Source organism: Hyaena hyaena, unplaced genomic scaffold (genome assembly GCF_003009895.1).
Source record: "Hyaena hyaena isolate Hyena2069 unplaced genomic scaffold, ASM300989v1 scaffold_211, whole genome shotgun sequence".
NCBI classification, from domain to species: Eukaryota; Metazoa; Chordata; class Mammalia; order Carnivora; family Hyaenidae; genus Hyaena; species Hyaena hyaena.
In genome coordinates this window covers 197,267-222,111 of record NW_024080847.1, presented here as the reverse complement: position 1 = coordinate 222,111, position 24,845 = coordinate 197,267, and the positions used below count along the sequence as shown (strand labels likewise).

Below are 24,845 nucleotides of genomic sequence, written 5' to 3'. Positions count from 1 at the left end.
TTGTTTTAGAGCGAGAGCACATGAGCCGGATCAAGGGGCAGAGGGAGAGAGAGAGAGTGTGTGAGAATCTTAAACAGGCTCCACGCTCAGTACAGATCCCAATGCAAGGCTCAATCCCGTGACCCCAGGGGATCACGACCTGAGCTTAAATCAAGAGTCAGACGTTCAACATTAATACTTTTCACTTCTTCCACCATTTTATTGAAGAGCTGGGGGTGGGGGTTGTGACTGAGTACTGCAGATCCAGCTGCGGTTCTTCGTGGACTGACCCACTTTATTGGTGGCATTACCAAAGACTTCCCAAGTTTCATAAACATATACTGCACTTAATGACCTTGCGGGAAAGCCATCTGAGCAGAATTTATACCATTGGTTGTTAGAGAAACAGAATGGTAAGGCTCTCCTTACCTTCCCTAGCTGTGTTCTGGTGGCTAGAATATTAGGAAAAGCGTAGTTGACCGCAGAAGGTCAGTCAGCGATAGTATTTCTCATGCTTTGAATGTATCTCGTGCCAGTCTTTATTAATGGGAATTTTTCCTGTCATTTTTTAAAATTTCTTTGACCTGTATTTAGAATAAAATTTATGACTGAAATGTATAGAAATACTGTAGACTGATGAAAAATGCTTATTTCTGTCTAGATACTGCTTCTTCAAAGAATTCAGAAAATATAGATGAATTGCAGCTCCCTGAAGGGTTTAGGCCTGATTTCCATCCTAAGTGAGTATATTATTTTATTTCTTTCAAATTTGTTCCACTTGAAATGGAAAATATAGTGGTTAGAATATGATTTGTCAAGCTAGGGAGCAAAATATTATGGGACACTGATCCTGAAATCTGAGGTTTAAGCATTATGTGATGATATTTATTGCGAGTTTATTGATAGAAAACAGTAAAGTGTGGTATAAATTCTAGAGCTTGACTGCTTGATTCAGTTCCCAGCACCACCACTTACAAGCTGTGTGAGTTTTTCAAATTGCTTGACTTCTCTATAACTCAGTTTCCTCATCTGTAAAGTGTGAGTACTGACATCTACCTCATAAGTGTTGTGGAGATAAAGTGACATAATACATGTAAAGCCAACTGGATACTGTCCCTGACACATCCTAAGTAACTCAAGAAAAAGAGTACTAAAAAGCTTAACTAGAGAAAACATTAGTCCTTTGCCTCCTACCCACCCTCACCCCCATCGCCAGTCCTATGATTTTGTTACTTTTTTCCACCATTTACTTCCAGATATCTAGTTAAAATGCTTAGTTGACTGCCTCTTGATTGATCATTTTTAAGCAGTTACCTTTCAGTTACCTGGCAGTGTAGAATTCATCTCCTACCTCTGCCCTGTCTACTGCTCCTCACCAGTGTCCAAGTAGAGTTATTCACAATTTGTAGTTAAATCATTTGGCAGTTTTACATTGTAATGATTTCTACTGATAGTAGATACATGCTATTATTTTATTTCCTTTGTTACATAATTGTCTCTTTCCAGTGGTTAATGATCACCTTATTTTTTTCATGTACTTGGTTTTCTGTGTGTGTATTACTTCCCACTCCCACCCCTCCCCCACCCCCACCCATGGCGTGATAGGTCTGTCAGGTGTCTAACAGTAGCTTTTCTAACTGCTCGGATGCATCAGATGATCTTCTTTCCCGGAACTTCTCACCTTGCCTCCTGGCAGCCTCTGTCCTCCTGCACTGATCAGGACAAGGCACAGCTGTCACCCTGAGACTTCCCCTGGCTGTGCCCCTCTTAATTTACTCCCTTGTTGGGGCCCCTGGGTGGCTCAGTCGATTAACAGTGCAACTTCAGCTCAGGTCATGATCTCGTGGTTTGTGAGTTCAAGCCCTACATCAGGCTCTGTGCTGACAACTCAAAGTCTGGAGCCTGCTTCTGATTCTGTGTCTCCCTCTCTCTCTGCCTCTCCCCTCCTCATGCTCCATCTGTCTTTCTCTCTCAAAAAGTAAATAATAAAACATTTTTTAAAAAGTAAAAAAAAGGGGGCGCCTGGGTGGCTTAGTCGGTTAAGCGTCCGACTTTCGCTTGGGTCATGATCTCACGGATCGTGGGTTCGAGCCCCGCGTCGAGCTCTGTGCTGACTGCCAGTTCAGAGCCTGGAGCCTGTTTCAGTCTGTGACTCCCTCTCTCTCTGACCCTCCCCTGCTCACGCTGTCTCTCTCTCACTCTCCCAAAAATAAATAAAAAACATTTTAAAAAAAAGTAAAAAAAAGAAAAATTTACTTCCTTGTTTTGCATGAGTGCACCCCCCACCAGATTCCTAAGAGAGGGTGCCAGGGCATTACATTTTCGTGTCTGAAAATACATTTACTTATCCAGATACTTAGTTGATGGCTTGGGTATAGAATTGTAGGTTAGATGTAACTTTTCATCTAGATTTTGAAGGCACTATTTTACCAAATTCTGGCATCTGTTGAGAAATGAACACTATCCTGTTTCCTGTTCCATTGTAACTATTACTTCTGGAAACTGTTGGGATCTTCCCTTTAATTCCCAGTGCTCTAAAATTTTTCTGTGATGCTCCTTGGTATATAAATCTTTTTTTTTACTCATTTTGCTTTGTTTTCAGTAGACTCTGAAGAGACATGTCCTTCAGTTATGAAAATTGTTTTATATTTCTTAGACAATTTTCTCCTTCTGATTTTTCTGTTCTTTGAGATAGTCCAGCCATTAGCTCGTTGTTGGGCCTCTTGGACTGATCGTCTAAGATCCTTTAAGAAATTTATCTTGCAAGGTTTGCTGGTTTCTATACTGTCTCTGTTATCCCTGCATTCTTTTCTGCTGGTTTGTTTTGGTTTATCTCTTTGGTTTTGATTCTTTCAAATGTTTACTGATCCTTGGGTGACTATTCAAGAATAAGTCACTGAAAAACTCATTGGATACCTGGTGGGCAGGTTAAAGTTTGCTGACCTGTAAACTTCACAGTGAAATGATCAGGCCTCCGCCAGTCTTTTGTGTGGGATCCCCAAATGCCAGTATGTAAAACGGCTTCCCCCTGAGGATTCTTTACCAGAGAAACTAAAATCTATGGCAGTAGGTATACATTGCCAATGTGCTTAAGATGGAGAAAGAGGTCAAGGATCCTTTTTTAAGATTCAACTTGGGGGGCGCCTGGGTGGCTTAGTCGGTTAAGCGTCCGACTTTTGCTTAGGTCATGATCTCGCGGTTCGTGGGTTCGGGCCCCGCGTCGGGCTCTGTGCTGACTGCCAGCTCAGAGCCTGGAGCCTGTTTCAGTCTGTGACTCCCTCTCTCTCTGACCCTCCCCTGCTCATGCTGTCTCTCTCTCTCTCTCCTAGAAATAAATAAAACATAAAAAAAAAAAATTAAAAAAAAAAAAAAAAGATTCAACTTGGTAGACCTTCACCACATACCTTGTTTTCAGCCCTGGGCCCCCTCCCTGCCAACCACAACAAAGTATAACTCCTTTCGGGGAGGGACAGTTTGTGTGTCTTCAATTCCTGCTTTGCACACGCTATTTCTAAAGAGTTTAAGTGGTTCAATTCCAACATAGCAAATGGCTCTTAAGAAACTAAAGCATTTGATTAATGTGAGTACATTGTTTTGAGCTAATTATGTACATGTTCACTGCAGGAACCCTTATTCTGAAAGCATAAAAGAAATGCTAACAACATTTGGAACTGCTACTTTCAAGGTGGGACTAAAGGTTCATCCCAATGAGGAGGATCCCCGTGTGCCTATAATGTGTTGGGGTAGTTGTGCATACACCATCCAAAGCATAGGTAAGAGGTTTATAGTTGTGTCTCGCTATAAGTCACAAGTGTATGCTAACATGCATTATGTGTAGGAGCCTGTATTTAAATGAGGTGTTTAAAGTTGCAACAGCATTGAAGAAATGGCATAAAGATTTCGAAGCAGGCAATGTATACTGACAAAACATTAGACTGATAGTTTATAAATTAAGCACAGCAGTGGAGAACTCATTTTGGTGGTGGTTATAGCTTCATGTCAATTAAGGAGATATGTTTTCGTTTTTACTTTTCATCCAGAGTTAATTTTTGTGAAATGACTTAAAGATTTCAAAACCTGACAATATTGTGCTTTCAAACATACATAACATCAAATTTATCATCTTAACTACTTTTAATCCACAGAAAGAATTTTGAGTGATGAAGATAAACCATTATTCGGTCCTTTGCCTTGCAGACTGGTAAGTTGTTGCTTTACTCATCAGTCCATGGAGTGGTGGAATGGGAATTCAGTGGTTCTGCTTGTTTGTAATCTGAAGAACTTGAACTGGTTGCTCAAGGATAGATTGAATCCTTTCATAGTAAAACCCATTTTTTGTAATGATGCAAGAATTCTTCATAATTTACTTTTAAAGAGACTTGAGCTCTTTTCATCCAGAGATCTTGGTTAAATACATAAAAAGTCAGAAAAAACTAAAAACCATTCTTGTTCTTGAATTTTTAATCCTGTAATTAGAAATATAAAACAGAACACACCCTCTACCACACTTGACTGCCTTTTAGGAACAGCATGTAAATGCTGAGAAAAATGAGGAAGGAATATACAAAACTTGCCAATTTTTACTGTGTAGTTGGTGTCGGTATGATACAGTGTCAGCTATTCAAGTTTAAAATCATAAAACTGCCCTTAAGAGCAGAATCATTTAAATTGATTCATGTAGTCACCTGGGGAGATTAAAAAATGCGTAGGCTCTATCTACATGGGTCGATTAAATTTGAGTCCCTGGAGATGGGCCGCAGGCATTAATATTTTTAAAAAGCTTCCTCAGTGCCTGGATTGAGAACACAGATGTAAGAGCCTAACCAAGAAACAAGAACCAGTATAGAAAATACAATTCAGTGTGATCACTCAACAACTACTTAGTTTGCTGACTTCTGTTTTCATTACAAAGACTAGTCTCAGGAACCTTTTTTATGGTTTGAGGAATATAGATCGTGGATTAAAGGCACTCCACTAGGGGTTGTGCACTAAAATCCTCTTTGGAGCTTTTTAAAAATAGAGATATCAAAACCACTTTGGACTTACCAAATTCGAATATCTGGAAATAGACCTTGGCGTTAAAACTGTCCTGGGGGCACCTGGGTGGCTCAGTTGGGCTCCAGCTCTTGGTTTCGGCTTAGGTCATAATCTCATAGTTCATGAGATCAGACCTTATGTCAGGCTCTGTGCTGACAGTGCAGAGTCTGCCTAGGTCTGTCTGTCTGTCTGTCTGTCTGTCTCTCTCTCTCTCTCAAAATAAATAAATAAGTTTTAAAAACTGTCCTGAATTGAGGGCACCTGGGTCACTCAGTCTGTGATGAGTGTGGAGCTGGCTTGGGATTCTCTCTCTCTCTGTCTCTCTCTGATTAAAAAAAAAAACAAAGCAAAAAAAACCAAAAACCATCCTGAATTACATCTTTATGGTAAATCAACAGAATGGTAGTTCTTAACTATAGGATATATATCAGAGTTGACTATATTTTTTTGCTGCAATAAATAAGAGTTGATAGTATGTTGATTATTAAAAAGGCAATCTAAGGGCACCTGGGTGGCTCAGTCAGTTAAGTATCCGACTTCATCTCAGGTCATGATCTCACACTGTCCGTGGATTCAAGCCCCACGTCAGGCTCTGTGCTAACAGCCCAGAGCCTGGAGCCTGCTTCAGATTCTATGTCTCCCTCTCTCTCTGCCCCTCTCCCACTTTTACTCTGTCTCTGTCTCTCAAAAATAAATGTGTAAAAAATAAGAATTTTAAAAATAAAATAAAAAGTCAATTTATATATCTATCCAGTTGGTCAGCAGAATTTGTTGAATTCCTCTCCTATATAGTTGTCCTGTCCCTTTCATTCCTACTTCTACTTATTTGGTTCAGCCCCATATCACTTCCTACCTAGCGGTCTCTACCCTGAATTTCACTCTTTCCTAAATATAGTATTAGAGGGGTTCTTCCAAAAAGTAAGTGTGACTATATCTCTTAAACCTTTTTTAAGCTTATTTATTTATTTAAATAATCTCTACCCCAGCATGGGGTCAAACTCAACCCGAGATCAAGAGTCGCATGCTCTTCCGACTGATCCAACCAGGCATACCCATCTCTTAAATTTCTTAACCTATTTCTCCATTATCACCTCCTACCAATCCCCACCTCTGTGGTCCAAGCTGGAAAAATCATTGCCAGTCCCCACATGTTCCCAGGCCAGTTCCCAGGCCTTCGCCTCTGCTACAGGACCCTAAGCAGACTCCTCTTTATGACGGCTCTTCAAGCTTTGGCTTCCCTGGGAAACCTCAGAGCCATGCCCTATGAGTGGGATATCCCTCTTCTGTAGTACTGCCTCCTTCGGTTGTCTCTTCCCCCTCTCCTTCCCCTTCTTCTCTACTCCCTCCCACTCCTCCCCCTCCAGCCAGGGCTGTAGCTCCTTGAGTGCAGGCAGAATGGAGTGAGTTTTGATTTTAAGATCCTCAAAACCAAGACTAATACATGACAGGTCTTCAATACCTGTTAAATCAAAAAACATTACAGAAAATTTGGAAAATATAGAATGAAGTAGGATGAAAAAAATCATCAACTCACCACTTCACTTGTCTTTTTCATTAGCGTGTCTAAACTTAATTTTGTTCCTGCTATATTCTGCACTTTACATCAAGAATTTTCTCATTGCTGCTGCCTCGTTCCCAGAACAGTTTTTGATGGTTTCAGACACCTTGGTTTATTACATCCATCTTCTTGCCCATAGTTTCCCCAGTATTTGGAGGATTTCCCACATTTCAGAGCATCTCTTTAGAGTAAATAGAAAGAAATACCACATCATATTCTTGAGAGTCTTTGCTGTTTACAATTTGTTTGATCATGTATCCTTTTCTGTAGAGAACCGACAGCAAGTTGTAAGGAGACAGCTTTGGTCTGTTCTGCATACAATTAGATATCCCTCATCCCATTCGCTCTTGTTAGACACAGGTCATTATAGATGTCACCGACTCTGTTCCATACCAGCTAGAAAGATCCTAGAGAGACCTCATGTGCATCCAGCTTTGCTTTGACTAGCTGTGCTTTGAACTAGGATTCCTGAGAGAAGAGAATTATAGTTGACCCTTGACAACATGGATTTGAACTGAATGGGTTCACTAACATATAGTTTTTTTCACATATGCACGTATATACACACATACACAGTGTATATATACATGTACGTATTACACATACAGAATGTGTCTATAACGCATACAGAAATGTGTTAATCAACTGTTTATGTTATTGGTAAGGCTTCTAGTCAACAGTAGTCTATTAAGTTGTTAAGTTCTGGGGCAGTGAAAAGTTATATGCAGATTTTCAACTGTGTGGGGAGTGGGGTTCAGCTCCCCCAACTCCCACATTGTTCAGGGAGCAAATGTACTTCATATGTTGGCTTCTTTGTTAATTGCATCAATCTCTTTATTTCAGGATGACTGTCTTAGGTCACTAACAAGGTTTGCTGCAGCACACTGGACAGTGGCATCGCTTTCTGTGGTTCAGACACACTTTTGTAAGCTTTTTGCATGTAAGTATTAACACATGTACCATATATGTTATGGTAATTTCTCATCTTCTGTGATTTCGTTTTTGGTGGTGCAACTTCTCTCCATTATGAAAAGTATTTTGGTAATACTATCTGTCTTATGTACAAGTTCTAGCTTATAAATTCATATATATTTTATAAAAAGACAAATTTAAACTAGGGTATATGCATTTTAAAAATAGTGTAATACTTATGTCGGCGTATGAAACATGCTGATATATTTGTCTTTAATTGTTTAGCATTGGTGCCAGATGACTGCCACGGAGACCTTCCATGCATATTAGATATCGACATGTTTCATTTGTTGGTGGGTACCTTGTGACTTGTGTTTGAAGTTCTTTATCTTACTATATAATTATATCTTAGATTTGGTGAGTAGTATAAAGGCAGACAGGAGAAGTTGGCATCCATTATTCTTACTACTTATGAGTATAATTCTTCTCCAAAAGAAAATGTTAAGGAATGTAGTTGAGAAGCTTGACTTCTCTCATTTTGCTTTGTGACAGAGGTCAGTAATTTGACCTCTATGTTTTTTACCTGTAAAGAAGTAGAAATAGACCAGTAATGTAAGGGCTGCTGCTGACCCATGCAGTGCTTTGGGGCAGATGACCCCTGTGGTCACATTACTTAGCCACAGACAGCCGTTTTCTGTGATTTCAGGAAAGGTATTTCTTCTGAGCAGGTGCAGTCTAGCACCGAGACACACCACTGACCAAGCGGTGGGTGGCTCACTTTCAGCCCAGTGACTCACCGCAACTGAGTCCCCTTACACGTGACGCTGAATGCACCACCACACACAGCAACCCCACGTGCTGTCCCCTTAATGTTTTTGGGTATCACATTCTGTACCTTCAAGTTGGTTAGTACCTGTCTCATATGATAGTGTCCGAACTCAATGGAATAAGCAATATAAAGAGCTTAGAGCAATGTGCCCCTAGTAAATGTTAGCTGTTGTAAGAGTTTCACTGCTCCTGTGAAGACCACCACCACTAGCACCACTGTGGAGACAGCGGGAGGCTAGCGAGAGAGCTAGCATCTACCGTACCTGACTGTTTTCACATCCGTTTCAGTTAGCCCTTACCTCCTTACTGCTGCGGAATTAAAAACATGTATATATTATCTCTAGTTTACCAGCAGGGAAACTGAGGCTCAAATGTGTTATCTAAAAAGCTCATAAGAGTAGCTGGGATTGATATCTAGATTTTTATATATCCAAAACCCATGTTTTTCTCATTACTCACTCCCTAGAAAGATTTCAGCTGTTACCTTTATTACTAACAATGAGGTCGATATTAGGGAATCAATGGACCTATGAAATGATGGTGCTTGTGAAGAGCCCATTATCCTGTATGTCATTTCACTTAGCTAGTCCCAGTGGAATTTCTAACATGTGTACCTTTAAGAACAAAGACTTCTGGGGCGCCTGGGTGGCTTAGTCGGTTAAGCGTCCGACTTTCGCTTAGGTCATGATCTCGCGGTTCGTGAGTTCGAGCCCCGCGTCGGGCTCTGTGCTGACTGCCAGCTCAGAGCCTGTCGCCTGTCTGTGACTCCCTCTCTCTCTGACCCTCCCCTGATCACGCTCGCTCGCTCTCTATCCTAGAAATAAATAAAAAAATTAAAAAAAAAAAAAAAAAAAAAAGAACAAAGACTTCTGCAGGGGAGGGGCTGAGCTCGGAAGGGGATCATGTTAAGAAACTGGAAATGTCTTCAACTGTGGAAGGAAAGGTGCCCTGTCTGACTGTCAGCATTTGGTATCTAGGTGGGCTTGGTGCTCGCTTTCCCCGCATTGCAGTGTCAGGATTTTTCTGGGATCAGCCTTGGCACTGGAGACCTTCACATTTTCCATCTGGTTACCATGGCACACATCGTACAGATCTTACTTACCTCATGTACAGGTAACTCCTCTTTGTCAGATTCTTGAAGGAGGAAGTATTTGAGTTTTCTCAGTTCAAAAAAAAGGAAGAGGAAGAGGTGCTAGATGAAAATAATGCAGAAATTATAATTAGGCTATTTGTTTTTGCTGTTCATCCTCATGTCGAAATTCCTTTCTCCTATTAAAATCCCCTGACAATGTGAATCTTTTTACTTACTATTTATGTCATAAGTTTAGTAATAGTTGAGTGCCACAGAATGTGGGTTTAGCTGATTTTACTCACAGCCCACTGCCTGGCACACTGAAGCCCATCAGCTTCCTCTCCCAAAGCCTGCTGGCTCCTCGTTATGATGGAGAGTGCCCCCACTCACACCTGAGGGATTAAAGTTCTTTGTATTTTGTGCAACTATTTTCACATATGTGCAAGTGCATGAATCTATGTGAGTGCCGAAATGATGTGGCCATTCATCCGTTCAATGAGCAAATATGGAGTACTGGTGTTTCCGTATCTTTCAGAAGAGAATGGCATGGAACAAGAAAATCCTGCCGGCGAAGAAGAATCAGCAGTTCTTGCTTTGTATAAAACACTTCACCAGTGCACAGGAAGGTGAGGTCGTAATCCTTACATCATAACAGTTCCCAAATGTGAGTGGGTGATAGCATGAAAAAAGAATTCATTTGTTTAAAAAGGGAAATTGCTGCCTGTTGACATGTTTAAAAGAGAAGATGTGGGAGTGACCCACAGGACTCCTGACATTTAATATACTAACGCAATCGGAAGTCACCAAGAAAGGAGTAATGTGCAGAGCTTCCCACAGGGCCATGGAGCCCTTTTTGGCTCAGAGGGTCTGGCAAAGTACTATTCTAAAATGTATGTTGTCTTATTAGGAATTTTTTGTTCTTAATTTTTTTTGAATGTTTGTTTTTTTTTTTGAGAGAGAGACAGAGTATGAGCAGGGGAGGTACAGAGAGAGGGAGACAGCATCCAAAGCAGGCTCCAGGCTCTGAGCTGTCAGCACAGAACCCGACATGGGGCTCGAACTCACAAACTGCAAGATCATGACCTGAGCTGAAGTCGGACGCTTAACCAGCTGAGCCGCCCAGGCGCCCCTCCTTTCATAAAGTTTAATAACAGCAGGGAGGCTACAGCATCATTTATAACAGACATCCTATAATGAGACTGCCACTCCTTTTAAGCCTCTGTTCCACTGATTCCAGATAGCATTTGTCTCTGTTTTCATACTCTTCCAAAACTAGAATGACCTCTTCTCATTAGGTTTCCCAATTATTGTTTGTCTCTTTTTAGTGCCTTGAAAGAAACACCATCTGGCTGGCATCTGTGGAGGAATGTCAAAAATGGAATCATGCCATTCCTGAAGTGTTCTGCTTTGTTTTTTCACTACTTAAATGGGGTTCCTTCCCCACCTGAAATTCAAGGTAAATTTCCAGTTTCGTTGAAAGGGTAAAGAAATGTATGTAAGTCTTTCACTCCAGGAGTTTATAATGAAGGTGTCTTACAAAAATGAAAACTTAGAACATAGCTAATTGTGGTGATGTGCACAATTATAGGCTAAAAATGCATGTTTATATATATGTCTGATTTTACTTGGATCTCAGTAAGTGTACTATTTTTGTATATTTTCTGTCCTATTTTGTAATGTACAAAAATATACTAAGTTTTGCTTTCACATGTTAAAATGTTCAGTTTTATGTTATTCAGAAACTAGGTTCTTCAGATAAAAAAAGAGGAGAACTCACAATGTCAAGCATTTTTTAACTTGAAATGTATGACATTAATGTTCAGAATACCCCAAATTGCACCTATGTGATTTTAATGTAGGAATTCATTTGTTATTTTCGGTTATTTTCTCTGTTCTGTTTTGATTCATTTCACAAAAGTGTAGTATAAAGGCAGACTTCAGCTTATGGTCTTTGTACCTCACAGTGCCTGGCCCAGGGCCTGGGGAGCTGCATGTAAGGCTGCCCTCTCAAAGTCTCTTGAGCAGCAGCTTCATTCAGCGAATAGTCTAGTCTTCCTAATCATTAGCAGTAATGATTAAAGATAGTGCTTAAATCCATCTCTCATGATAAAATCACCTCCTGTTTCTATACTGCTTTATACTTCCAGAGCACCCGTGTGCTATGATTGTCCCTTAATGCTCACACCCCAGTGAGGTAGATCGTGCAGGTCACCATTTTGCAAATGGTAAAACTGAGTTACCAGAAATGGTGACCGATTTGATGTGAGAGTTTCCTGACTCCACTCTCAGTTGTGTCATTTTCCGTGGACCCCTTCCACATGCCCTCTTGTGAACTTCCTACAGGTTATGTATCTAGTAAATTCAAACTCTTTCAACGTCCTTTTTTTTTTTTCTTAAAGCTCTGCTCTTGTTTACTCCTATAAGGTCTACTCTTAGTCATTATATGCGTCACTCTTTTCTTCTTCATTTGCAGTTTCTGGAACAAGCCATTTTGAACATTTGTGTAACTATCTTTCCCTGCCAAACAACCTCATTTGCCTTTTTCAAGAAAACAGTGAGATAACGAAATTACTGATTGAAAGGTAATGATGATACATTCTTCTGTTAGATCAAATAGTTCTAAGGAAACAAACTTAGATTTATCACATAGTGTAAAATTAGATAGTGAGTCTGGCAAATTCAGTCTGTGTGATTTATTCTATAATGATTAGGCCTTCTTAGTTAACAGTTTACCTTTGTGGTAAGGTTTTTGCCAAGCTAATGAATAGCATAAGAAGATTTGCTTAGAAGGAGAGTAGTGGTAGAAATGTTTATTTCCGTATATTGACTTACTTGTTAAGGATTCTGTTCTGTCAATTTTTGGAATTGAGAAACCTTAAGGGTTATCTAGTCCAGTTCCCTCACTTTATATTTGAAAAAATTGAAGTCTAGAGAAAGTTACTCATCAATCATGTCAAGTTAGTTAAGATTAAAATTTGGCTCTTTTACCCATAGATTGGGAAATATTTGCAAATCATATATCTGATACAGGATTAATATTAAGAATGTATGAATATATGGCCAGAATTTTTACATCTCAACAAAAAGCAACTACCCTTCTTTTTAAGGTTTATTTATTGGGGGGTGAGGGGGGAGGTGGGCAGAAAGAGAGGGAGACAAAGAGTCCCAAGCAGGCTCTTCAATGTCAGCATGGAGCCCGACACGAGGCTTGAACCCACAAACTGTGAGACCATGACCTGAGCCAAAATCAAGGGTTGGACACTAAACTGACTGAGCCACCCAGGTGCTCCAAACCAAGTACCCCATTTAAATAAGAAGCAAAGGACTTCTCTGAAGATATACAAATGGCCAATAAGCACATGAAAACATGGGCTCAACAGCACTAGTCGTTAAGGAAACACAAATAGGAACATGGTAAGGTACTACTTCACATCTATTAGGATGGCTATAATCAAAAGACAGTAATAACACATTTTGGTTGGTGAGAACGTCAAGAAATTGAAATGCATGTGCATTGCTGACAGGAATAGAAAATAGTGCAGCTGCTCTGGAAAATAGTATGTTCCTCAAAAAGTTAAACGTAGAATTATCATACGATCCAGCAGTTCAACATCTAGGTATGTATTGCAAAAGAATTTCAGACAGAGACTCAAATAGGTACTTCTACAGCCATGTTCATACCAGCATTACTCGTGAGAGCCAAAAGGTGGAACAGCCTAATTGTCCGGCAAACAGCAGATGAGTAGGTAAATAATATGTAATTTACATACAGTGAAATATTAGTCAGCCTTAAAAAGGAAGGAAATTCTGACTCTTGCTACAACATGGGTGAACTCATCTTAAAAACATGTTAAGTGAAAGAAGCCAGCCACAAAGGAAAAACTATTGTATGTTTCCACTCATATGAGGTATCTAGAGTGGTCGTATCCATAGACACAGAAAATAGAATGGTGGCTGCCAGAGGCTGGAAGAGGAGAGTGATGGGTTAGTGTTTCACAAGTACAGAGTTTCATTTGGGAAAGTTGAAAACGTTCTGCAGATGAGGCTCCTGGGAGGCTCCATCGATGAAGCATCCAACTCTTGATTTCAGCTGAGGTCACAGTTCATGAGTTCGCGCCCCTCACCAGACTCTGCTGACAGCGTAGAGCCTGCTTGGGATTCTCTCTTTTCCTCTCTCTCTGCCTCTCTCTGTCTCTCTAAAAATAAATAAATATTTTTAAAAAGACGTTCTAGAGATGAATGGCAGTGATGGTTGCCTAACAGTGTGAATGTACTTAATGCCATAGAATTGTACACTTAAACGTGGTTAAAATGGTAAGTTTTATATTATGTATGTTTTGCCTCAATTTTTAAAAAAAATTAATAGACGTATTCTAGCCCCAAATAGTAAAAGGTTGTCATTAATTCATACTGGTTTTTCCAGAGTGTCCAAAATTACTGGGCTAATAGTTAGGCTTTTAGAAAATCACAGGTCATATTCTTCTGATTTTAAAAGTTGTAGCAAAATATGTATTCCTCAAGCTTCTTTTGATGCAGTAGATATATCATATTAAGGCAAGAAGATTTGTTTTCTCTTACTGGATTTAGAGAAGAAAAGATTCTAGTTCTAACACTTCAAAAGCTAAGTGGGTTTTTTTTTTCTATTTACATTGAAGTTGGTGTCATCACATTGAAGTTAAAAGATATCTAGAAGGTGAAAGAGATGCTATAAGGTAAGTTTAAGATTATCAAAAATTTGGGGCACCTGGGTGGCTCAGTCGGTTAAGCGTCCAACTTTTGATTTCAGCTCAGGACGTGATCTCACGGTTTGAGAGTTCAAGCCCCACATTGGTCTCTGTGCCGACAGTGCAAAGCCTGCTTGGGATTCTCTCTTTCTGCCCTTCTCTTTCTCTCTCTCTCTCTCTCTCTCAGGAAAAAAAAATTATCAAAGATTTGGTTGGGTGGTGTGAGGTAGGGAAGAAGCAGGATGTAGGTGTGCTATTCCTTTAAAATTGACCTCCCAGATCTTTAGTGATTCCAGGAGAATAGGATATCTTGCCTTCATACTTTTCTCTTCTTAGTCTAACGAGAGTTTATAAAAGAATCAGAATTATGAGGAGCACCCATATTTCTGGATGGCTCATTCGGTTGAGTATCTAGCTCTTGAGAGTTCAGCTCAAGTCATGATCTCAGGGTTATTGAGATCAAGCCCTGCATCAGGCTCTGCACTGAGCATGGAACCTTCTTAGATTCTCTCTCCCTCTGCGCCTTTCCCCCACTCACATGTGCGCTCTCTGTCCCTCTCATTAAAAAAAAAATCAGAATTATGAATATAAGTATAGTGCATATTCTTGGCAGAAGAAACAAACAACAAAGTTATTGTATTTTAGATTGTTTGTTTTTTTAAAAATGTAGATCCTGACACACGCTCAGTCAGTTGAGCATCCGAATTTCAGCTCAGGTCATCATCTCGTGGTTTGCAAGTTCGAGTCCCACATCAGGCTCGCAGCTGTCAGCCTGTCAGTGCAGAGTGGCTTTGGATCCTCTGTACCCCTCTCTCTGCCCCTCCCCTGCTTGCACTCTTCCAAAAACTAAATATTAAAATAAATAAGATAAAAATTAAAATGTAGGTCCTTTTTCAGGTTACTCTTAGCTTTGTTGTTTCCCTTTTATTATGGAAAATTTGAAACTACCCAAAAGTATAAATAGTATACGGCTCCATATTCCTGTCACTCAGCTTCGGTGATTATCAATCATGCCTTTTTTTTCTTCCTTCATTTTTTTTCCCCTTCATTCCTTTTGACATCAGCTCTATTTTGATTCCATAGTAAAGTATGCTATCCTGGTTGATGACAGATGTATTTCATCTGTTAATCTCTCCTTGGTTCTGTTGAATACATCATCCATAAAAATCAGAAGGCTAGAGGAGATTAAGTGTTCTGTTTCTTTGATTTTATACACACCCTGTCCCAAATCTAGAGATTATAGCGCCCTAAATTTATTAGATTGAGCCATGTGGAATTCCAGTTTTTATAAGTCAAAAATGGTTGAATATTGCCAGTTTCATATGGTTCAGCCCTGCAGTCAGAAAACTCATGTGGGACTGTCATTCTCTACTTGAGGTATATATCATAATAACTTTGGAAACTTTTTACTCAGGCCTAAGGGTGCCTGGCTGGCTCAGTTGGTAGAGTATGTGATTCTTAATCTCGAGGTCATGAGTTCAAGCCGCACATTAGGTGTAAAGATTACTTAAAATTTTTTAAATCTTAAAATAAAAATTCCCAGGCTCCTACCTACCAAATCCAGTTTCTCTAAAGTTGACATATGTGTCTCCCCAGAATTCCCCCAGGGTGCCTCTGGAATAAGATCCCTCTGGGTAACCACCCACTGGCTGCCTATCCCTGTGGCAGGGAAAGGTGGGACAGACCACTTCTCACAGTGTGTGCTGGGCACAGGAGAGCACTGAGAGCAGGCCCTCACATACCAGTTGGATTTGGATCTGCATTTTATCTGAATTAATTTGTCGTAGAACCAACATGGCCCGGTATCTCTAAAGAAAATCTACCTGTATTTTCTACTCCCTTCTTTCCTCCAACTCATTTCTGCCTTAAGATCACCCTTAGTAAGCATATCTTTTGTGTCTTATCCTGAATTGTATAGTTGGCTCTCCATTACTGTGTTATTGCCTTAGAAGCCCAGGGAGGAGTGTCCTCCCTTTGTTCCCAGAGCTCCCACATTTTCACTTTACTGGGGCAGGTACTAAGTATTGTTTCCTATCTTGCTAATGTATTCTGAGCTCTTCAAATAAAAAGGTAAACCCTAGGGCCCTGTGTTATTTAAGAGTACCTTTTTAGGGGCGCCAGACTGGCTCAGTGGGAGAGCCTAAGAGTTTACCTGTCACTGTTATAATAGGACTTCTAACTTGTTTTTTATGTGTTTTTGTTGTTTTGGTTTGCTTTGTGTTAGCTATCCAAGAGAATCCAACAAATTAATAGACCTCCCAGAGGATTACAGCAGCCTCATTAATCAAGCATCTAATTTCTCGTAAGTTCTAATATTCAAGTGTTGAGCATTTCCTACCACTGGAAGCACTCACTTCTCTACCCAGCACGTAAGGGATCTTGTCACCGTTCAACCTTGTTTGGGTAGGGGAATTGTAACATCGGTTACGTTTCACCCTGCCCGACTTGTAACAGCAGTGTTCCAGCACCCTTCAGAATAAGATGTGGGAAATGGTGCAATGTGGGACAAATTTGATCCACTGCAGGTTATCTAAATGACTGTTTGCACTTGAAAGTAGTAAGAGCCCTTGGTAATGTTTTTAAATGTTTGACATAGAAGTAGTATATGTCAAACATTTGACAAAAATCAGAAACTTGAACATTACCTAGTAGACGGTTGAAGCTGCCTTGTGTTTTTCTCTGGTGCACCCTCTGCCCCCCCCAGAGACCCACTGTTCTGCCGGAGTACAGAGCCTTCCTGTGCATGCACACAGTAACAGCAGACGTTAACAGCAGACGTTTATGTTCCCAAGCAGCGTGTATTTATTTCGTGTGTTTTAAGCTTTAAAATGGCACTCCCCTGTACATACTCCACAGCTTTTTTTACTCAGCACTGTTTGTAAGAGTTTTTATGCAGTCGACATACATAACTTATAATTTATCACTTCTCACTCTTGTGTAGTGTTTCATCATATGATGGGAGAATCTATGTATTTTTTTCTCCTGTTGATTTTATTTACCTTTTCTCCAATTGTTGATCGACTATTTCCCATACATGGTATTTGCATGAGGTGTTCACAATTTTAGAAATAAATTTGCCTGTCGCAGTAGATGTCAAACCGTACCATCTGGAAACCTACTTCACCTTCTTCTGGCAATGTGAGGATTCCTCTCACCTTTTGAAAGGAACGCTGTTCATGGTGCATGTGATATATGATACATGGTCAAAAGATTGACCTGGAAAATTGTTCCTGAGTATTATGTGAAAGAGAAATTTGTACAACAGTATGTAAATTTGAGTTCATATCTCGTTAAAAATAGAAATAGAAACACCCCCCCCGCCCCCCAAAAAAAGAGAAGAAAGAAATTTGCCTGGCCCAGGTTATAGGCCTCTTAAGCTCAACTTGATATTGCAAAAATTTTTCCTGGGTGGCTTTACCACCGTCAGCTCTTTAACCGCTCTTTTTTAGAACAATGACTTGAGCTTTTTCTGTCCCATGGAGGTGCCCCAAATCAGGTGGTGATAAGAGCAGAGCCCCCACTCTGTGCCTTGTGTGTGGAACTCTGCTGTGCTCCCAGAGCTACTGCTGTCAGACGGAACTGGAAGGGGAAGACGTGGGAGCCTGCACCGCTCACACCTACTCCTGTGGTTCCGGGGTGGGCATCTTCCTCAGGTGAGGCCCGCGGAGTGCTTTTCCTCCGCATCTGCCATGGTTTATGACGGTGAGGGCCGGCACAAGAAACCACTGTGTTGCAAAGACTTTTGAGACTGCTGTTCTCCTGTGTTCTGTTTATTCGAGGAGCATGGGAGCCTCCTCTTCTCACATCTTTGCTGCTGCTTCCATTGTCGTCCTTCCCATCCCCATGACAATTGAGTTCTGCTTTCTTTGGGCCTCATTCTAATGTGAAACTGTCCTTGATTTTCTGCCCAAATCCAATCAGAATTACTTCTCTTGTTGTATCCTTCTGGCTTGGAATCCATAGTCTCACTGGCTGATGTATATACCGTTTGACCCTTAAACAACATGGTTTGGAACTATATGCACGTCCACTTACACGTCAGTCTTTTTTAATAAATACAGGACAGTACTGTAAATGTATTTTCTCTTTCTTATGAGTTTCTTCATAATTAGTATCTTTTCTCTAGCTTGCTTTATTGTAAGAAAACAGTATATAATATACACAGTGTGCAAGATGTGTGTTAATCATTGTCTGTGTTATCACTAAGCTTCCAGTCAACAGGGAGCTATTAGTAGTTAAATTTGAGGGGAGTCAAAGTTTATACACAGATAATCAACTGCAGGGGAGGTCAGCACCTCTAACTACTGTGTTGTTCTAGGGTCAACTATGGTTGTGTATATTAGACAATACAGCAAATACTTATTAGTGACTACTGTGTAGTAGGCTTTGAGAATGCAGTAGTGAACAAGACAGATAAAAATCCCTACCTTCATGGAGCTCATTTTTTAGCGTGGGACATAGAAAATAAACAAGGCTGATATGAATTTAGAAAGTGATACACTCAGAAAAGTAAAGCAGGGAGAGAGAAATATGAGATGGCAAATGGGGAGTTGGATTTTAGTTAGGAAACCAAGGAAAGTTCCCTGAGAAGGTGACTTGTGAATAAACACCAAAAGAAGCGGGGAGAAAACTCTAGGCGGGGAATAACAATTGCAGAATTACTGGGGAGTGTGCCCGCTGTGTGCAGGAGACAGCAATGAGGCTAGTGTCGCCGGAGTAGTGTGCACAGCGGGGAGAGTTATGGGGCCTGCTGTGTCCTGGTGACATTGAAATGAGATGGAAGCCAGTTCTGGGTGTGAAGGAGAGAAGTGACAGGAGTTTGAGCTCCCTTGGGCCGTAGATTTTATTTGTATCTTATGTATCTTAGTCCTCTGGAACCTGACAATTTCTTGTATATGACAGGTTCTCAATAAATGTTGAATTGAGCCAAATTATTAATATCCCAAAAAGGTCAGGCAAACCTCTCAAAAGGATGGGGAGATCCATTTTTAAATAGCCCTCAGGAGAAATGTAAAAGCATTTTCTCTTGTCTAGCATATTTCAAAATTCTTTCGGTCACGTACAGTGTTGCATTGTGTTTCAAGTCAACCTAATTGAGAATGTTTTTGTACATTTTTTCAATGAACGATTTCTTCATAATAGTTGTTAAAATGTCAGTAACTGGTTTATGTTTAGAAGTTAACGATCTTTCTCATACTTAATAATTTTTTAAATGCTAGTATTCTATGAGCCATCGATTCCTAATCCAAAATGTCCCACTCCCTTGCTATTTTAACTTACAATGCAATCATTACTCATTATAATGCAGTCAAGTTTAGTTACTTTTAAAACTTGGGCAGTTATGTTGATACTTTAAGTGTCTCTGCTATAAATGCTGTTTCTTCTCTTCTCGCGCTAGTGTTGTTTGTTTTTATAATAAGACTTCAGTCCATTAGGAACTGAACCCAGGCATCCGTTACTAATCTAGAATGTATAAACCCTCTCTCTACAGAGTACGGGAATGTCAGGTGCTATTTTTAGCTGGCAAAACCAAAGGCTGTTTTTATTCTCCTCCTTACCTTGATGACTATGGGGAGACTGACCAGGGACTCAGGTAAGGGCCCATGCTGGGGGGCTGGGTTCACTGACCCTGGGCCTCCAGAGCCTTCATGCACTGCGACTGTGGTGGGCCTGAGTGAGGGCTGCCTGCTAACAGCCTAGGGCCTTGCAGAGCTTGTGTTCTGGTGGAGGTTGACTCTTCACAGAGGGCACCCTGGCTGCCTCGCTTGCTATTCCTTTCCCCAGCCCTCACAGTGTCACGCCGGCCATCAGAATAGATAAGGGGAAAGAATAGGAGAGAGCACAACTTCTTTCCATTTGTCACCCCAGAGAACTGTTGAAATGGCCACGTGGCATCTACAGCATCAGAACGCTGTGGAGATAGCCCGTTGTGTCTTGTATGGCTCTATATGAGGAGACCGAGTATTGATCGGATGATATAACAGAGCAGATCTTACTTGATAAGAGATGTGCATGGGGCTAGCCATCCGGTGAGCATGGACTAGGCCTCAGGGTCGTGAGTTCAAGCCCACATTGGGCTTGCAGCCTACTTTAAAAGAGAGAGAGAAAGAGATGTGCTTATCTTATTAACTTAAGAGTCTGGGGACAAATGGAGCATACAAAGCAAGACCACAGTATTTGAGGCTTAATCACTTCTCTGGTTGCTTCTATTATATCATAAGAAAACACTAGTAGCAGTTGCCTCAAGCACTATAAAAAGAACTTCTTTTAGACCATCTTTTCACCCAGAGGAGGTGAAAGTCTTAACCTAGACAGAACCATCCAGCCTTGGGGTGCAGAAAATGAATGCCTGGAAACCAAGACAAGAGAAGTCAGGGGCTGCCCCGGGTGCTCAGCTCCAAGGTTACCCGCATGTGCCACCTGGTGATGGTTCTCCTGTTGCCCCGAGGAGCGTGGGCTCTTACGAGAAGGAGCCCTGGTTAGCGAGTGAGAGGACTGGTGTGCTCTGAAGCAGGAGCAAAGGCCGCCAGCGTGAACTCACCAAAACCTTTGCTTTGGGTAAATAGACCCAGAAGTTATTCACATACGGCTGCTTTGCTTACTAGACTCTGTAGCTCAAAGACAGCGCTCTGGGGAGCATTTTTACCCTTGCCATTTTCCTCCCATTCTCTTGCCTGCCTCCTCCCTTCTTACTTAACATTTTAGCAGCAAAGTGTACGATGAATGGGTAGTCTTAGCTTCTCCCCCTCCACCCTCCTCCCTCCCTTCCCTCACCCCAGTCTGAGTAAGTGTAGTTCGCGTGCATTTTCCCTCTTCTTTTCAGCACTTAACTCCCTTCAGCCGCTCGTAGCCAACCTTCAGAACTAATGTGTTAATAGCCACGGTCTCGTGCAGAACAGGAATTTTGCAGAGGATCTTAAACCAATAACTTGTAACTGTTCCTAAATCAGGAAAGGTTGGGGTGTAATAAATGAATAAACAGAATGCATCCTGAGTGACGTGCGTCTTCCTTCTAGACGGGGAAATCCTTTACATTTGTGCAAAGAGCGATTTAAGAAGATTCAGAAGCTTTGGCACCAGCACAGTATCACGGAGGAAATTGGACATGCACAGGAAGCCAATCAGACACTGGTTGGCATCGACTGGCAACATTTATAATTACTTCACTACCAAAAACAGAAACTTGGATTTTTGTAACCCAGTTGGCTTTTCAAGAAAGAGAATAGGAAATAAATTCTACTGAATTTGGAAATAAATTCCTTATTTAAGCTTTTTTTCCCAGTTTTGTTTTCATAGTTTCTGCCTCCAGGGACTGATGAAAATCGCCTTCCATCAGTGGATTTTTTTGCACTGTTTGCTATGTCCCTCAAACGCAACTGCTTGAGTTTTAGGATCCAGCGAGAAGCACTCTCTTCCCCGGCTGGGCATGGCCCCCTTGTGGGCATGTGACTATGTTTGACCAGTCCCAGTAGTCTGAGCCATGTTGCATTACTGATCACGAGGAACTCCAGGCCTGAAGTTGATTCGACAGCGGCGGGAAACAGCCTCTGTGGTCTCTTGGGGTCATGCTTCTTGGTCCCTTTCAGTGACTCTCAACACTGGGATTGGGTCGCTGTCCCCTCCGCTGACAGGACCCTACCTCTAAGAGCAAAGCAGTCAGTTTTGAAAGCGGCAATCCCTCGTCTCCATCGCTGTGAGCAGGTTGGGGCACGTGTGCAGGAGGAGCTGGTGGGACGAAGGGGAGAAGTGTTTGCTTCGTATGCTGGTGGTTTTCAGGGCTATAGAATTCAGGGTTTTTTGGGTTTGGGTGGGGGGGTTGGCAAGACTTTTGGCTTTGAGAGAAAACTCATTTTAAAGGGCTTTTTGAAAACTTAGAGTATCCTAATTTTTCAGACAATATATTCCCATTTCTAAGACTAAACCGAGAGATTGTATGCATCTTGAATCAAACACTAGGAAGAAAAATGAGAACTCCATGTTTTGAGGTTCCCCTATCCCTTCCAGCATTTTCTGGAATAGATGAACTGCTGTTTATCTGCTGGCTCACTTAGTAAATTCCTGGGACAGCCTGTGTGCCCAGGCTTTTTATTATTTTTAAACATTATTGTTCTTACTAAGAGGTGCCTTCCTAGAATGATAGCCGCTTAGTAAACTAGCTTTTAACTCATATACCACACGGCCACTCTCGTTTGATACACGTGTGCTGAGAGCTTGAATATACAGAATGATGGCAGAAATAGTGGAGGAATACATTCTGAGCCTCTCTAAGGTGGGGCTAAGGGAGAAATGAATCATAAGAGGATCTTGGATTTTTTTTAGCCAATGAAAGTAACCCTTTCACTCAGTCTGTTTTGAACTGCATCTAAAAGTTCTGTTCCACTCAGCTTTGCATACACGGCAATAAACCCAGGAGGAAGATCAGGATTCCAGACTTTAGGCTAAAATAAGTGGGAATGCAGAAGCCACGTTCACTGCTTCCTCCAAGAGAGTGTGTGACAGGAACCCTTCCCCTGAAAGGATGACCTTAACCATTTTTGCTTGAGACTGGCTCACCCAGCTGAGAGGAGGACCAACAGGAAGAAAATCCAAATTTGGACCCAGCACTCTCCCCCATTTTCTGGCCTTTCTTCTATTGATAAGATCTGAGCCTGTGGAAGGCAAAGTGATTTTAATGTTTATTTTGGCCTTTTTCACATCCCCATTCCTTTAGCGTTAAGTCCAACTTCTTTGGCTTTTCTCCGTATCTTCACCAAGCTTAACATAAGTCCAGGTTCCCTCTCTATAAATGGATTATAAACATTTCACCAAATCATAATAATACTCTGGCTTTCAGGAATGACTTCATAGAAGTCCTTTGTCAGCAGAGGATGTTCCTGGATTTCATTCTCTGAGAATGTCAGAGTCTGATGAATTTACATGAAATAGCAACACATGTACCCTTTCAGTCTCTGGTGTGTGCATCATTAAGCTAATTGTCTTCCCTACCTAATGAATCATCTTACTTTTTATGATTTGTTCCGCATGTATTATGTTTATTGTAGAAATGTTTATATAACATACTTTCCATATCAGGGAAAATCATATCTGTTTAATAAATTGGCGATAACTGTAATATCTGTGGACAACTTGTAAAATTTGGAATGTATCATATGTAAAAAGTTTAAAGATATCCAAATAAATGCTTTAGGTGTTAACATTACTTTGGGTCTGCCTACATTTTCTTTGTTTTGTTTCGCACACTTAAATGCCATGGAAATGTTCCCCCTGTCACCTTGCTACAAATAAAGTGGGACATCTGTATTAGCTTGAAAATTAAGAGGCTTATATTATTAGTGTCAGTTATGGCCACTAGCCATACCACCTTAACCTTACCAGAGAAAGCTGGATCATCATTTCAGCTGATTAAACTTCATATTCATTGGCTATGACAGCTCGTGACCTTTCTGAACCATTTTGGACCTCAAATCAGTAAGGAAACAAGAGCACTCAAAGTCTCTCCCAGCAACAAGACCTGCCTTCAGATTTATACTCTTCTTGCTCTTTCTTCCCTAGTGATCTCCAAGTCCTTGTTCTTACACACTCCCCAGACATACTCTGCTTATGAGAGACACATGGAGGAAGGAAGCTATATCCTTTATTTGCAGGAGAGTCATTGCCTACAAAAACTCTGCTGTGCTTTTCAAAATCCTCTTAAAACAGAAGGTATAAACCAAGAAAGCAAAGTTTCCATGTGCTTTCCCTGTCTTCTGGCCTTTAATGCTTACTCCCTTCCCTGGTCCAAATGTCGGTAGTTCCAAGGCTCACTAAGGCCTCTGACACATTCTTTGGTCTGCCCTTATTCTTGTTTTTTTAAGTGAAGTCTCTTAAGGTATTGTATAAAGAATAAAATTCACCCTTTATAGTGGACAGTTTTATGCATTTTAACAAAGGCATACAACCACTACTATCAAACAGAACAGTTCTGTCTCCCAGGAAGTTCCCTCAAGCCCCTTTGTGGTCACCTTCTTCCCCTGTCCTGACCCCCAGACAACCACTAATCTTTCTGTTCCTTTGTTTTGCTTCTTCCAGAATGTCCTATAAATATATATCACATGTAGCCTTTTGAGCCTGGCTTCTCTAAGAAGACTAACACATTGAAGAGACATCCCTGTTCCTTTTGGTTGCTGAGCTGTGTTCCACTGTGCAGGTGTTTATGCAGTTATCAGGTGTGAAGGACATTTGGGTGGTTTGGGGGGATTATGAAAGAAATGAAAACATTATTGTGCAGGTTTTTGTGTGGACCTACGTTTCCATTCCCCTTGGGTAAATAGGAATTGCTCCTTCTGTCTCAACCTGCTGTATACCGTCTTTGCACAACGTTCTCTGACTTTGCTGTTTATATGCAGCCTCTGTTTGGGAGGACAAAACATACATCAGAAGTTAAAGACTGATGTTTCCCCCCTGCTCTAAGCAAATCTGTCCACTGAGGCCCGGGAAGGCATCCCCTCTCTCCCTAGACTTCCATACCATTCACCACCACGTTCCTATTCCCAACACATGGTGCTGCTAGCTGGCTGCGCTGTCCTCGGGACCCACGTTCTCACCTAGTAGCAGGTCAGAGGCCCGAGTTGTCTTGGTCTTCCTTCCCTCCCCCACTCGGCCCCACTCCTGGCTAAGCTGCAAACCTGCTGGCCTAGCGTTACAGGTGCCCGGACAAGGAGGGGCAGGGAGCGTTCAGAGCAAACACCTAATCCTA

At 41.2% G+C, this 24,845-nt stretch overlaps 1 protein-coding gene across 5 annotated transcripts in view; it reads left to right on the top strand.

Moving 5' to 3' along the window:
- UBR2 (ubiquitin protein ligase E3 component n-recognin 2) overlaps positions 1 to 23,309 on the top strand; it is a 121,286-nt gene extending 97,977 nt beyond the window's left edge. For 4 of the 5 annotated variants that reach the window (XM_039242629.1, XM_039242627.1, XM_039242628.1 and 1 more), the window contains 14 exons: positions 641 to 719; positions 3,604 to 3,752; positions 4,125 to 4,180; positions 7,418 to 7,514; positions 7,772 to 7,839; positions 9,292 to 9,427; positions 9,922 to 10,012; positions 10,712 to 10,842; positions 11,860 to 11,968; positions 14,042 to 14,098; positions 16,335 to 16,412; positions 17,593 to 17,763; positions 19,602 to 19,703; positions 21,127 to 23,309. In XM_039242629.1, the coding sequence (XP_039098560.1) occupies positions 641 to 719; positions 3,604 to 3,752; positions 4,125 to 4,180; positions 7,418 to 7,514; positions 7,772 to 7,839; positions 9,292 to 9,427; positions 9,922 to 10,012; positions 10,712 to 10,842; positions 11,860 to 11,968; positions 14,042 to 14,098; positions 16,335 to 16,412; positions 17,593 to 17,763; positions 19,602 to 19,703; positions 21,127 to 21,268 (1,466 nt within the window). In that variant the 3' untranslated portion in view covers positions 21,269 to 23,309. Of the gene's footprint in view, positions 1 to 640; positions 720 to 3,603; positions 3,753 to 4,124; positions 4,181 to 7,417; positions 7,515 to 7,771; positions 7,840 to 9,291; positions 9,428 to 9,921; positions 10,013 to 10,711; positions 10,843 to 11,859; positions 11,969 to 14,041; positions 14,099 to 16,334; positions 17,764 to 19,601; positions 19,704 to 21,126 lie in introns of those variants that run through there. The other variant, XM_039242630.1, reaches the window with a different exon arrangement.
- The last annotated feature ends 1,536 nt before the right edge of the window (positions 23,310 to 24,845 follow it).